This window comes from Cupressus sempervirens, chromosome 7 (assembly GCF_028749045.1).
Source record: "Cupressus sempervirens isolate cs-2001-9-10 chromosome 7, ASM2874904v1, whole genome shotgun sequence".
Classification (NCBI taxonomy): domain Eukaryota; kingdom Viridiplantae; phylum Streptophyta; class Pinopsida; order Cupressales; family Cupressaceae; genus Cupressus; species Cupressus sempervirens.
The window spans coordinates 854,060,836-854,075,912 of record NC_143124.1 but is presented as its reverse complement, the minus strand read 5'-3'; the positions used below and the strand labels follow the sequence as shown (position 1 = coordinate 854,075,912).

At 34.8% G+C, this 15,077-nt stretch overlaps 1 protein-coding gene across 5 annotated transcripts in view; it reads right to left on the bottom strand.

The window, feature by feature from the left end:
* The window catches only part of LOC149550127 (uncharacterized), a 63,173-nt gene that overhangs the window by 14,798 nt on the left and 33,298 nt on the right, over window positions 1-15,077 (bottom strand). For 4 of the 5 annotated variants that reach the window (XM_089793255.1, XM_089793253.1, XM_089793251.1 and 1 more), the window contains exons 5-6: window positions 856-969; window positions 392-675 (exon numbers count right to left, since the gene is read on the bottom strand). In XM_089793255.1, the coding sequence (XP_089649381.1) occupies window positions 595-675; window positions 856-969 (195 nt within the window). In that variant the 3' untranslated portion in view covers window positions 392-594. Of the gene's footprint in view, window positions 1-391; window positions 676-855; window positions 970-15,077 lie in introns of those variants that run through there. The other variant, XM_089793252.1, reaches the window with a different exon arrangement.

Below are 15,077 nucleotides of genomic sequence, written 5' to 3'. Positions count from 1 at the left end.
AAAGATGATTTAGTCTAAACAAAATAAAATCTAAATGACGTAGCAGATACGTTCAAGATCAAACTTCTAAAGAAATCGATTTCAGAAGCTTGACACAGAACAATCAAAATCTATTTTCTAAGAGAAACATCATTGTCAACTGGCAGTGTTAACAAAACAGCAACAGGTACCTACATAGTTTCTGCATGTGAAGTAGCAAGAAAAATGGAAATCATAAAGGAAAGGTGATGGCCTCCTAAAAAGTTGCTTCAGATCAAGTAGAAGGAAAATGATGAAGAATATTGTCTCTAAACTAATGTAAACAATGCGGCTTCTAAGACTAATTGGGTATCTGTCATATATAGCTAGCCTATTTTATGGAAAAATAATGAACTGCATTACAAGGATGGCATTTAACTAAAATCCTGAGAGTCCTGAATATACATTGAGAGGCAATCATAAAATTTACACACCGGAAAAAAAATAAAAATAATCAATAATATCTTCCTCCTAAGAAATGTTGGAGTGTAATATTTAAAATGACCACTTAAGTGAGATGGGATCAGAGTCATTCTTTTATTAGTGTATCATGTATACACACATATATTTAGTTTTCTATATGTCATGCACCTCCTCTTTGACTCGTACAAGTGGTGTTTGTAAAGTATCTTCTGTGCCGACTACGATGGCAATTGACTGCAGTTTGAATACCATATTAAAAAAAAATCACAACTCAGCATCTATATTTAGCAGGAAAACATATAAATCATATTTTATTTTTGTTTTCCACAAATATATGATATAGAAATGGCACAGAGCAGCACCTTAATAGAAATATTGAGCAAGAAAGTAAGATGAGAGATTGACTAGTTTTACCTCATGGTCTGGTCTTTCCACCTCAACGCAGTCATCTTCGTCATTTAAATTTGCAATGTGTTGTCGTCTGTAGCATGAAGCCCAGGGCTTAAAAGCATCTGCCCAACTTGCATTCTGCAATCACCAAAGCTGATCCATGAAAATTTGAATTCTAGATAATTCCTTTCTGCATATCTAACAAAACTATTAAATTTTCTCCCATTAAAAAAACATCTTATGTCCTTGCAAAAGTATTTATTAAAAGAGGATCTCAATTCTTGTTTTATTGTCTGTTAAGATTTAGTTGCTCTAAACTGTAAAGTTTCTGCAAATTCTGAACAACCAAACTTTACAATGCCTTTATCAACTTGCTGGAGATGATCTTGTATATATCAGACTTGTATGAAGTGTTACTAGGAGTATAATAATTATTCTGAAAATGTTCTTATCCCTGCAATAAATCACATAAGGCAGTAATGTAGAGGAGCAGACTTAATTGTGTATTGTGTGTTCTCTAACCTCATTCTTACCTCATACTTATATTGCACCCAAGAGGCATGTCCTTACATATAGGTCAGCCCTTACAAAGGACATGACTCTTTCTACGTCAGCCCTTATGTATAGACTATTGATTACATTCCATGATCGGCGTCTCCTAGAAAACATGATTAGTTTAGCAATTATACTAACAACAATCATGCAAAAGAACATTATTAAATGCTCCTAAGGAGGCCGCCGATAAGGTTAATCATCCAAGGTTATTAAAGAGGCAAAACCGATTAAGGATATTCATGCATTACAGGATCTGTACGATTTGTAGTTCAGATCAGTCATGATTACCAAAGTTACAAAATTAACACTCCCGCTTAACTTGATAATCATATTGAGAGATAACATATCTAGCATCATCAATTAAGATGAATAAGCATAGATTGATACTCTATATCTATCTAAATCTTCTAAGCATGTGGTATCATTGAACACATGATACTATGTCATATTACTATACCTGTGATATGACTTATACTTGTGATAACAATATTGCATGACATGCAATATACAAGATAAAATCTAGAGAATGATTAAATTCTTCCTTTATCCAAGTTGTGACTCATAGGTACTGGCAGACCTATATCACAATATGACCTTGGGTTAAGATCTACCAGTACACAAGATAAAATCAGGAGAATGATTAAATTCTTCCTTTATCCAAGTTGTGACTCATAGGCATAGAAATGTCTACATCACAATGTGATCTTGAACTCATCCAAATCTGGCAGTAGTTCTCTGTTGTTTAGTACATTATCTTAGATATCGTCATCTCTTAAAATGTCTTTTACACAAGTGTTCATTATCTCAGAGATCGTCACCTCTTAGATAATGAATACAAATGGTGAAGCCCATAACAGTCAATAGCCTAACAATAATAATTTTAACTCAAAATTATTTTATTAATAATTAAAGAATACAAATGTATTATAATTCAACCATACCAAGTCTTTTCTGAAGTGATCTATCTTCATGAGAGAGAGAGGGAGAGAGGTTTGGTAAGAATATCTATTGTCTGATTTGCAGTGCAAATGTATTCTAACTTTACAGTATTCTTGTCTACTATATCTCTTACATAATGATAACGAATTTCACTATGCTTGGACCTGTCATGGAAAATTGGATTCACAGAAAGCTTGATGGAACTCTGACTATCACAGTGAATAGTAGTAGGATTCATGGGTTGTCCAAATAATACTACAACTTTCTAAGCCACATTGCTTCCCGAGAGGCCATTGCTACTACAATGTATGTAGCTTTTGTGGAACTTTGTGCTACTGATGTATGCTTTCTGCATACCCATGATATCATCGCTGAGCCTAAACTGAAACAACAACTAAAGTGCTTTTCCTATCAATAACACTTCCATCCCAATCTGAGTCTATGTACCCATGTAAGTCCACGTCAACTTTCTCATACTTGAGCCCAAGGTTAAGAGTGTCATAAGTATCTCATGATGTGTTTGACTGCAACTAGGTGAATCTCCTTTGGCTCACACATAAACTAACTTAAAGCAATAGCATAGCAAATATGAGGTCTTGTATTAACCAAATACATAAGAGACCCAATCATCTATCTGTAAAGAGTAGAATCTATGGAGGGTGATTTTATTGTTGCTTCCTTAAGTTTGTGTAGATTAGTCTCCATAGGAGAAGACCTAGGTCTACAGTTTCACATTCCAAATATCTTCAAGATGTCTAATATATACTTTCCTTGATTAAGTATGATGTTGTCAGAGTTTTACCATACTTCCAGTCCTAGGAAGTAATGAAGGAGTCCTAAATCTTTCATTTCAAATTCTCTGATTAGATCTTTCTTGCATTGATCTATAAGATGATCATCACCTATTATTTGTAAATCATCAACATATAGTATCAAAATTATCATATCATCTTTATCCTTTTCATAATAGAGATTTGGATCAGCTTCATTCTTGGAGAATCCTAAACTAGAGAAATACTTATCAATTCTTTCATACCATCCCCTTGGAGCCTGTTTAAGCCCATAGAGAGCTTTATTGAGCCTGCAAACAAAGACTATAGGATTATGAGTTTCAAATCCTTCAGGTTGTTCCAAATAAACCTCTTTTGTAATCTTTCCATTCAGAAATGTTGTTTTCACATCCATATGATGTACTTTCCATCCCTTTGATGCTACAGTAGCTAGGACTGCCCTTGCAGAGGTGTATCTAGCAACTGGAGCAAAGGTTTCTTCATAATCAATTCCCTCCTTCTGTGAGAATCCCCTGGCTACGAATCTAACTTTATATTTTTCAATGCTACCGTCAGCAGCATACTTGATTTTAAATATCCACTTAGAAGAAACAACAGATTTTCCTTTAGGCCTTGGCACAATTTCACAAACATTTTTCTTAATAATGAATTGGTATTCTTCCGTCATATCATCCTTCCAAGCTATATGTTTAATAGCATCTAAAACATTTGTTGGTTCTAATTTAGATAAATCACTCACGTTTGTTGCATAACTAGAAAATCTTTTGGGTCTTTAACTTTCTCTGAAGGTTCCAGATGGTGCAGCAAAGTCTTGTGCTTTCTCTATAGTCTCAATAGCCCATAGTGGTCTTTTCTTAGGATTTTGAGTTTCCTCAAGATTAAGATTTTGAATTTCATCTTCAATTTCTTCAATGTTCTCCCTCTAAAACTCAGATTCATGATTTTCTTCAGAATTAGGTATATATGTAGGATCTTCAGAACTAAGGGCTCTTTTGGATGCTAAATCTTCTTCAAATATTACATCCCTACTAAGTTCAATGTTTTTCTAACCAGGTATAAAAACTCTATATGCCTTAGATGTTTCACTATACCCGAGAAAAATACCTTTCCTCCTAGAGGGTTCTAACTTAGTTCTCTTTTCTTTTGGAACATGTATGTATATTGGGCACCTAAATATCCTAAGATAGCTTATATTTAGTTTGACCTTAGAAAAGACTTCTTCAGGAGTTTTATCTCTATGGTGGGAGTGAGGACTTCTGTTTTGGATATAGACAGTAGTACAAGAGGCTTCTGCCCAAAAATAATATTCTAAATTTTGATCAAATATCATAGCTCTTGCTGCTTATATAGTTGTTCTATTCTTCCTTTCTGCTACCCCGTTTTGTTGTGGGTTATAAGGAGCAGTATACTCCCTCTTAATTCTTGCTTCTTTACAAAAATCGTTAAACAAGTCTTAAGTATATTCCCCAACATTATCAATCCTAGGAGTTTTAATTTTGTGTCCTGATAAGTTTTTAGTTGAGGTTTTGAATTCTTTGAATCTCTTCAAGATTTCTTTTGATTCTTTACATTTTAAGAAGTAAATCCATGTTTGCCTAGAGAAATCATCTATAAAAAGTATATAGTACCAGAATCCTCCAAGAGAAGGAACAGACATAGGTCCACATAAATATGAGTGGACTAATTCCAAAACATTGTTAGTTTTTCTAGTGCTATCATGAAATGGACTTTTGGTGTTCTTACCCAGACCGCATCCTTTTCATATGCTTGAATAATCTTTATTCAACTTAGGTAAACCAGTAACCATCTTCTCCATAGTTGATAAGGCTTTGAAGTTTAGATGTCCTAACCTTCTATGACACATTTTGTTTATATCAGCAGCTTCATGAATTAAGGCTTGAATAGGTTCTATGTTTAATTCATACACATCCCTTTCTTTGACTAATCAACTTTGATTTCTTAAATGAAGAGTTCTTAGACCAAGTCATTACTTTACCGTCCATGAATGCAACATTATGTCCATCATCTTCAAGTGTTGTAACAAAGATTAGATTCCTCTTCCTAGTACAAAGAGTACTCTTTTGAAATAGAGAGATATACCCAACTTCAGTTTCAAGGTGCAGTTCCCAATTCCTTTGACTGAATGATTGGAATTATCATATATGGTAACTTCACCATTAACTTCTTCTGTTATTGAGTCTAGTACTTCTTTGTATCATGTAATGTGTCAAGATGATCCACTATCAATTACCCATGATGTGCTTGATACTTTATTTGCTAGTGCAGAATACAGTACACATTTCTCAGGATCATAGTTTTCTTGTTTCCTAGTAACGTTTGTACAATTTACTTCTTGTTTTGTATTCTCAAGACAATTAGATCTATAGTGTCCAAATTTTTTACATTTGAAGCATTTTATTTTGATTACCCTTCTTCTTCTTACCTTTATAGGAATTTGTGTCGAGAACATGAAGTTCTTCATCTTCAATTTTCAATTTTCCTCCTTTCTTAAGTTTCCTAGATTCTTCTTTAAGGCAATCTCCTTTAAGTCTATTGAAGTCTAAAAGATTGTCTCTAGCACTTACTCCTCATGAGAATGTTTTCCATGAATCCAGTAACCCATCTATAGCCATGAGTGTCAGCTCTTTGTCTTAAATTATTGTCCCTATACTTGCAAGTTCATCTCTTAGACTAGCCACCCTTAGGAAGTATGAATTCATAGATTCCCCCTTCTTTATTTGTATATGATTTAGTTGCCTTTTTAGTGCAAGGGTTCTAGTTACATTGTTAACCTCATGCATTTAATAATGCATTCGTCATATTAAATGTTGTATGATGTTTCATTAACATAGGTAATATTTTCATTTTAAATCCAGCTAATATGATTTGCATGGCTTTTTTCCCTTTACTCTGGATAGTTTTATGAGGATCAGCATCAAGTTGCTTGGATTCTTTGTAAAGTTTTTGCAAATAAACAACCAAACTTTACAATGCCTTTATCAACTTCTTGTATTACATCGTCTTCGAGAATCGTCATAATTCTGAATTTCCAAGCAACGAAGTGCTCTTTTCCATCAAACCTATCTTTGGGTCTGATTGTGCTAGCCATTGAAGGTAGGAATTGCTAGATATTTTAAATTTGATTGTGAATTTGCAGAGCCTAGGTTTGACTACCAAAGCTCTGATACCATGTAAAGTTTCTGCAAATTCTGAACAACCAAACTTTACAATGCCTTTATCAACGTGCTGAAGATGATCTTGTATATATCAGACTTGTATGTAGTGTTACTAGGAGTATAATAACTATTCTGGAAATGTTCGTATCCCTGCAATAAATCGCACAAGGCAGTAATGTAGAGGAGCAGACTTAATTGTGTATTGTGTGTTCTCTAACCTCATTCTTACCTCATACATATATTGTACCCAAGAGGCATGTCCTTAGAAAGGACATGACTCTTTCTAGGTCAGCCCTTCTGTATAAACTATTGATTACATTCCATGATTGGTGTCTCCTAGAAAACATAATTAGTTAGTAATTATACTAACAACAATCATGCAAAAGAACATTATTAAATGCTCCTAAGGAGGCCGCCGATAAGGTTAATCATCTAAGGTTATTAAAGAGGCAAATCCGATTAAGGATATTCGTGCATTACAGGATCTGTACGATCTGTAGTTCAGATCAGTCATGATTACCAGAGTTACAGAATTAACATAAACATGTTACATTAAATGCAATAAGTGCATGAAAATAACCGGCTTGCTACTTAATCCATTGAATAATCATAAACTACTATTGTAACCGAATTCAATGCACTAATGACAATATACACAGATGGAGCAAGTAAAGATTCAAGAGACATCTAGAGTAGAACCTTATGACATTTAACTTGCTAAACAATCAACAGCTATGTTCACCAATTTTTTATATGGTGAACATATGAAAATAAAGGATTCTCTATCCAAAAAGAACCATACCTTAAGAATAATTTTATTAAGGCCTATTAATATTAACATGATGACACACCTAAATTAGACAGAGGAGTTTTTATCAAAAGGCTTTTCTAATTTTGGCCTTCAATTGATCTTATCAAATGAGGCAAACTATTAACTTTCACACACAACAAATGCTCTGCTTCCTGTCAGTTCTTGATATAAGATGCAATGGTATGCAATGACAAATCTTACAAGATTGGAAATACTTCAAAAGATAATCATGATAGAATGTGTGGATGTCATAGAAACACAATTCAATCAGAAATCTAGACTAATCATTCATTAAGTTCAAACTTTGGTTTCAAAAGAGTTTCCATATGTTCAGGGTTTCCTAGATGTCAACCTATGATATACGAAACTAAGTATGCCAAAATATTTCGCCACTTGGATCTTGATCAATCAAAACACTTATTGCAAAGGTTATCAACCCTGGGGAGCATAAATTTTTTGGGGGATTCGCTCTATCCATACAAAAACATATAAAAATAAAAAAATATATGCATTTTTACAGCAGTAATTGAGTTCAGAATACACCACTATGCTAATAGTCAAATAACATGGCAAAATGCACCACCAGATTAATGGTCAAAAATCAACTCTCATGATATATATTAAAGTTTCCGTTCAAATACATAGCAAAAAACACCACTAGAATAATGTCAAGTGTCAACAATCAGCAATTATTGATCAAATATCATATGGGTTATCAAAAATATCATCCTCCTTATCCATATGCTGTGAAAAATTACAACTGCAAATAGTGGTATTGACACTAGCATTGGCATTGGAACTAGCACTCTCATGCTCACATGGCTCATAGTCATCATCAACTCCAAGCTAAGTTGCCGGTTTGGATTCCGGTATGGATGCGGGTTCAAGATTTGGGTTCGAAATTCGTCAATATGTTTTAAGCTTGGATTCGGATTCATTTTGGGTTCATCCATACAAAAACATAGGTTTTTTTAAAATATGTATATGTGTGTATATATATGCAACAAAAAATAAATCCATAGTTGAATCTGCTAATACTAAAGGAACATAGCAAAATACACCACCAAATCTATGTTTCAGTTCAATAGGACATTAATTGCATCATTTAGCACTACATACAACTTGATACACTTGCTTGGTCACATGCATGGAACATATTTCCATATCATGGGGACAGTTTGAGAAAGGAAGGAATTGTCAAAAGATAAGTGCAGTTATCTGAATTTTTATTTTGTATTGGTTAGAGCATTTCTAACCAGGCTCTATCAAAAGGTGATACAAATTTGAAGTCCTAGATTCAAATATATCATATCCTTTTAAAGACATTCCTCTATAATCGTCAATTTAGATGTCACCTATTATCAATTTGGATTTCCTTTATAAGCAAGTTTTCATTTTCATACACATGCATAAATGGCATATAAACATCTTTTTTGGTCTTTTTAGTAGTCACAATAGGTTTGAGAGGTCAAAAAAACACTTTAAAAAAATTGTCCCAAGACCAAATTCAGCCCAGGTCTAGACAGCAAATTCTTTAAAATTCGCTGTAAATTCTGCCCGAGTTCCTCTGACATAACTTGCAGCAAATTCGCAGCTTTGCAAGAGAATTTGGAGAGAATTTGACAAGGACCAGACTTTGTACAGAATTGAACCAGACTTTGAGGGTTGCTGGAGAGAATCTGGTAACTTAGACTCCAAGTGCAGCAACTTAGTATGTTGTGGTCCGATATCTCACCTCTTTGTCTCCCCTTCTTTGTAGGCATTTTCTTTGTGTTTGGAGCCACAAGTTTGAATGCAAAAACACTAAGTCCCCTGTATTTTTGATATGTAATCTATTTTCCTTTATTGAGTAGATGGAGTATATTCTCCAATTCCTCTCAGAAGAAGATGAACTAGCAAGGTATCAGAGACAAAATCAGAACTAAAGAATAGAATTATAAATAAAGCAAAAATACCAATAAAACTTAGATGATTTTTTTTTGTAAAACTTGTTTGTGATCAAAAAATTATGGCAAAAGGTTGTAGGTGCAGATATGATTCTCCATGGATGTACCACCAAATACAAGCATTAACCATATACTTTCCCTAAAGACCATCAAGACTTCAATCATTAGTTATTTATGCTTTTAAAACTCATGAAATTAGCCCTCATTGCATCCTACATGTCATGATCACCAAAGTGTGTACAAAGTGCTACCTTGTACCCTTGAGCAACTTCGAGATCTCTATATGGGGCAGCTTTTGTACCAAAAATAAGGAGCTGAGAACTATAATGTTTGGGACTTATGCAAAGGCAAGAAGACGCAATGGAGTGGTCATTTTGTTACATCTTTCTACCTTGATTTGGTGTAGTTCTTTGAAGATTTTTTCTTTGGAACCTTGCTCTCTTGCATTTATGATTACTTTCATCTTCTCAATCATCCAATACCATCATATACCTCAGCCAAATATAGACTCAGTCAGTGAAACTGAGGAGATATTCAGCAATATCCCACCAAATGTCATCTGGGATCATTTTCTTAACCCTTTCTGCCCTTCTAGTGTAAGATTGCCTCCATATGTTCCAAGTAGTGCTGATTCACATGTTAGAAAGTGCCTCAAAACCTTCATAAATCATCTCAACACAATTGTGTTGGATATTAAACAGATTTGACCAACCTATTTCAAAATAAAAATGATTAAAAATTAAATTATAAAGTTTGCTGAAGTATAACATATTTATTATTTAGTATACCTTTAATGACTCTAATTTCAAAAATTGTCTAAATGTGCCTTGTGACATCATGGTCGGTGATTAACATTTGGATCTCCTCGGCATCAACGTACGCCTATTTGATCCATTAAACTATTGCCAACTTTGCAGCATTGTAACATGGGGATGTGTCCCCCACAAAAATCCCAATGTCTCGGAGATGGGGATGCACCAAGGACGGGGGGATGTCGTTTCGGCATCTCTAGCAGCGATACCAATCAGTCACCATTGTGGTGGAGACAGGAGAATGTTCCAGCATCCCCTAAGGAGACAGGAGAATGTCCCGGCATCCCCTAAGGAGACAGTAGGACAAGAACTAGTCCCTTGACTCCTTGAGGGGACTGATGGGCATCCAAAAAATGTGTGATAATGCTCCTCAACTAATTATCCAAGAACCCTACAGTTCATGGCATTATCTCTCATAATGTACACAACATTTTGAGGGGCCCCTTCCTTCACTTGTCCTTCACAATCCACTTCTTTCAAAGGCATTGCCTCTTTAGGGTCATTGCAATATAATTGATAAATGGGCCATTTCTTGCATCTTTCAATCAATCAAATACCTTCTATATATTTCACAGCTTTGTCCAATCAAGTAGCATACTCCTCATAATCCAAACCCTTGTACCCCTTTGGAGCCTTATTAATTGATCTCACCATTTTTTCCCAATAGGGTGAATGTCAATCTATTAGCATAGAAATGTCTAGCAACGTATTGATCAACAATCTCCCTAGCCTCATTGTGAAATGTTGTTTCTAACAGTCCCTTTGATCATTTAAGAGTTACAAATAGTTCTTTAGGCACAAAAAAAAATGGATAGCTCTCTCTAGGTTTGAGATTAGAAGGCAATGAATAGGCCCTCGATCCTTTCTTAATCTTTAGCAATGGATTATATTAAGATATTATCTCCTTAGTTAAATACTTTCTATAATGGTCAACTACTTGTCTGTAGTCTGTCTTTCAGTCTAGAAAGGAATGTTTCCTATCTTGTCTTTTTTGTCTTCAGTCCAAATAGGAATGTTTCCTATCCTGTCTTCAGTTTTGTTTCTAATTTCATCTTTAGTCTACGTTGTTTCTTTTAGAAACAACGTCCTTGTAATTCTTTATAAGGAACACATTTGTTCCTCTGTTATTCAATCAACCATCTGGAAATCTGTTAATCTGCCAATTCTTGAATCTTGTAACATGATATCAAAGCTAATACTTAAATTTCTTCGGAAAAATTTTTAATTTCTTCTTGAAATTATTTGTTTAAATTTTTTCAGAAATTTTTCAATTTATTTCTCTAAAAACCCGCATAGAGTTTTTTGTCTAGAGAAATCTGAATCAAATCACAATCTCAAGCTAGGGTTTTTGAGACTGAGTTTCGAGCAGCACACGTTTACCTGTTTCAAACTTCTCTGCAAATCCCAAATTCGAGAATGGAAAATCACATTTTTTCTTGGGGTTTGTTTCTCATCTACAAAATCATAGTTTTCGGCCGTGATTTCTTCCTCCAAAGCCACAATTTCTACCTGTGGATGGTTGGCCTAAGTTTGCAATTGAAAGGCGTCATTCAAAACCCATGAAAAACCCGTGTTTTTTTTCAAACGAATCTACAAACGGCTCGTGTTTTTTTGAGATCACGGGCAATGTTTTTAAGAGAGAAAACTCAATTTGTTTTGCAAACATCTCCTTGCCTCTGATGTCTCAGACAAAAACGCCTCTATTCTGATCAGAATCAGACAGTTTTTTGGATAGAAAACACCATTTTTTTCCTTTTTGACCTTCATGGCCGTTGACTGGATTTTTTTTCTCAAAACCCTAATTTTTGGGTCAGAAATTTTTATTGAATACACATTCTTGGTGGGTTTTTCGAGATCTCAAATGGGTCTTCATCAATTTTTTGTGGGTGCCTTGTTTTCCATGCCTCAATTTTCAAGCAGACGGATTTGAAATCCGACTTCAAATTCTTTCTGGGTTTTGTATCAGTTCTTCTAGGTACCTGTCATTTTTTTCTAGGTCAGCTAGGAATTTGTCTTGAAATCCATGCCTGTTGAATTTCAATCTTGAAGTTTGTACCTGAATTCTTCGAAATGGCATCTTTGACTAATTTGATGTTGGAGTGCAGCCTACAATTCAATGGCCACAATTATAACCACTGGAAGCAGCGCATGTTAACCATCTTCGAGTACTGTCATTTGGATGAGCTTGTTCTAGGCACAAAGACTCGTCTGACCTCCAACCAAGTCAATAGCACAAGTTGTCGAGCTTCCTTGATCAAGACGAAGCTGCATTTTTCACCTTTTGAATCAATTTTTGTTTTTTTTGGGTTTGTTGATTTTCTCCTTAAAAATCATTTCATGTTCTCTGTAATACCCAAGGTTGCGTGAGATTCGGGGTTTTACCATTTTTTCCACAAAAATGAAGTTTTGTAATTGCAATCTGTTTTTAGTCATAGCACTCTTCTGGGAAAGCTTCTTGGTTTCAGCATTCTGTAGATCCAGGAAGGGTCTCAGTTATCTCAGAATGTTCCGCCATTCATACGTTGACCATTAAGGGAGGGTATTAAGATATTATCTCCTTAGTTAAATACTTTCTATAATGGTCAACTACTTGTCTGTAGTCCGTCTTTTAGTCTAGATAGAAATGTTTCCTATCCTGTCTCTTTTTTCTTCAGTACAAATAGGAATGTTTCCTATCCTGTCTTCAGTTCTGTTTCTAATTTCATCTTCATTCTACATTGATTCTTTTAGAAACAACGTCCTTGTAATTCTTTATAAGGAACACATTTGTTCCTCTATTATTCAATCAATCATCCGGAAATCCGTTAATCTGCCAATTCTTGAATCTTGTAACAGATTATTTGTTGCTTGTTTCCTTACTACTTGGTCAACTTTTGCTTGCTCTTCAATATATACCAGAGCTTTGTTCCTATACAAGAAGCCTTTACCTTTTGGGGTGTGAAGACAAAATTTGATGCAAGCACAAATGCGCTTTCACTTGACTATATGAATTGTTATTTTGTGCTTTGCAATGATGACAAATCCAAGTGTAATCTCCACCTAGAAGTCGTATCACTTTCATATATTTCCAATGGAGGGACAGTGTATTTTGAAGCAGGGAAGGCTCCCATAGCTAGAAGCACTTGTCATGTTTACACCTAACATGAAAAATTCTATAGACAATATGGACAAGCACAAACCAGAAAGATAAAACTTCAAAACAAAATTAGAGAGTTTATTTGTAGAAAACCATGTAATAAAAACTAAAAAACAACAAAAACACCTCTTTTCAATAAATCGTCCTCTACAATCTCTTTGACAACAAACCAACATTACAACTACATAGGAATAGTACAACCACCAGTGTGGAATATTCAACTATCAATCTGTATCGTCTTAAACTAAAAGCGCTTGCATGTTAAGAGCGTTTACCCCTCCAAGTAAGTGGTCTGGGGTCATGTCAAGCACCTTGAATAGGTCTTTGAATGGATCTGGCTGTTTTCCCCGTGTTCTTCTCTCTCTATTTCTAGCCTATTGTTGACAATTTTCTCTGTGAAACTTAGGACTTTGACTTTCTGGGTCAAGGACGACCTGAAGGGTCCAGGTTGAACTCGACCCTAACCTAGGTCAAGGAAGACCTTGACCCCGACCTAGGGTAGGGTTGACCTCGTCCCTGACCCTAGGTCCAATTTTCAACTTCTGAGAGTTTTGAGCTATCGGACTTTGGAAAGTTTCATTCTCCCGCTTCTGGGTAGGTTGTTTCAGGTTTCGGAATGGTACATTCTTAAATTGCATTTAATCTAGGTCCATTTCTAGGGGTTAAGGTTAATTGGGATTTAATTTTCTAATGTCGGCCTTCTCTAGAAGTGTGTGCCCTAGATCTCTATATAAGGAAGCCTTCTTCCCTCATTTTGACATCCACCTACTATGAAGTTTATGCACACAAGAGAGATATCGGACAAACGATTATTCTATGAAGTGAAGATCTACCATCTATCAAGCATTCAAGCATTTCAAGCATTCAAGATCCAATTCAAGGAGGTCCATTGTTAGCCATTGAAGGATTCAATCCCTATGGAGCCCTCTTGTTGAAGATTTCTCCATCCACATTCATCCAAGCCTCTTCCTATGCAAAGATCCATACAAGATTGGTGTTGAAGATCTAATGTCATTGATTTGAGACATCCTACATTCACTCCTACATTCATTTAGAGCATTCGTACTTGTGGATTCAAGGATTTGAATCCTCCACAAGGATTTCAATATAAGCAAGGTGAATAGTTCCATTTACTTTGTTTATTCATATTGCAATTTCAATTATATTTCAACATTGATTCCAGACTAGGTTTGACCAAGGCAAACCCCCCATTCAAACAACAAAACCATTTTTTTTGCAGGAATTAAAGAACAGATCTGGATAACCTTTTTGCCGAATTTGCAGAATCTGCAAACAAAAATTTCGTCGGAGTAGTGCAGGTCAAGGTCGACTTTTTGGGGTACAATTGTGCCCCGGGGTAAGATTGTGTCCTGCTATCTAGGTCAAGGTTTACCTATCCTTGAAAAAACAAAAGTTTTCTAGTTTTTCTCCGTCTTGATATTTCCAGTCCAAAACAAGATGCAAAATTTCTCGAAACTATACACAGACATCAGAAATCAACATTTTCCAAATTCATCTTACTTTGAGGTTAGTATTTGTCTTTTATTCATTCAAAGTTTCAAATACTTATTTTTTAGAGTAGATTATAGGATTTGCTCCTTTCTTCATATTCTCCATTGTTTGATTTATTTGTGCATTGATCAATTTTTTGTGATTAATCAATTTGGATCATTCCTTTTGGGAATTTGGGTTAAGGATAGATCCTATATTCCTCCTTCACACACATTTCTTTCCATCATCCATATTTTTCTCTATTCATTTAGGTAAACACATTTTTACCCTATTCATTTTGGTGAACCCGACATACTTACCCTCTTTTCTTTTGTAGAATTAGATGCCCTATTGTGTTTTGCGGTTTTACATTTCATTTCATATTTGTTAGGTCTTTTCTTGCAGTAAGATTAGATTTAGTTTATGCTCTTGCATTTTAAAATTCAAAAATACAAAAAAATTGCAGTAGTTCTTTCAAAATACAAAAATATTTTTTTCTTTATGTTTTCTCAGTTTAGTTCATTTGCATTGTCTTGGTTTATGAGCTTTATTACTTCTAGTCCTACTTCTAATCTTCTGGTTAGACAAA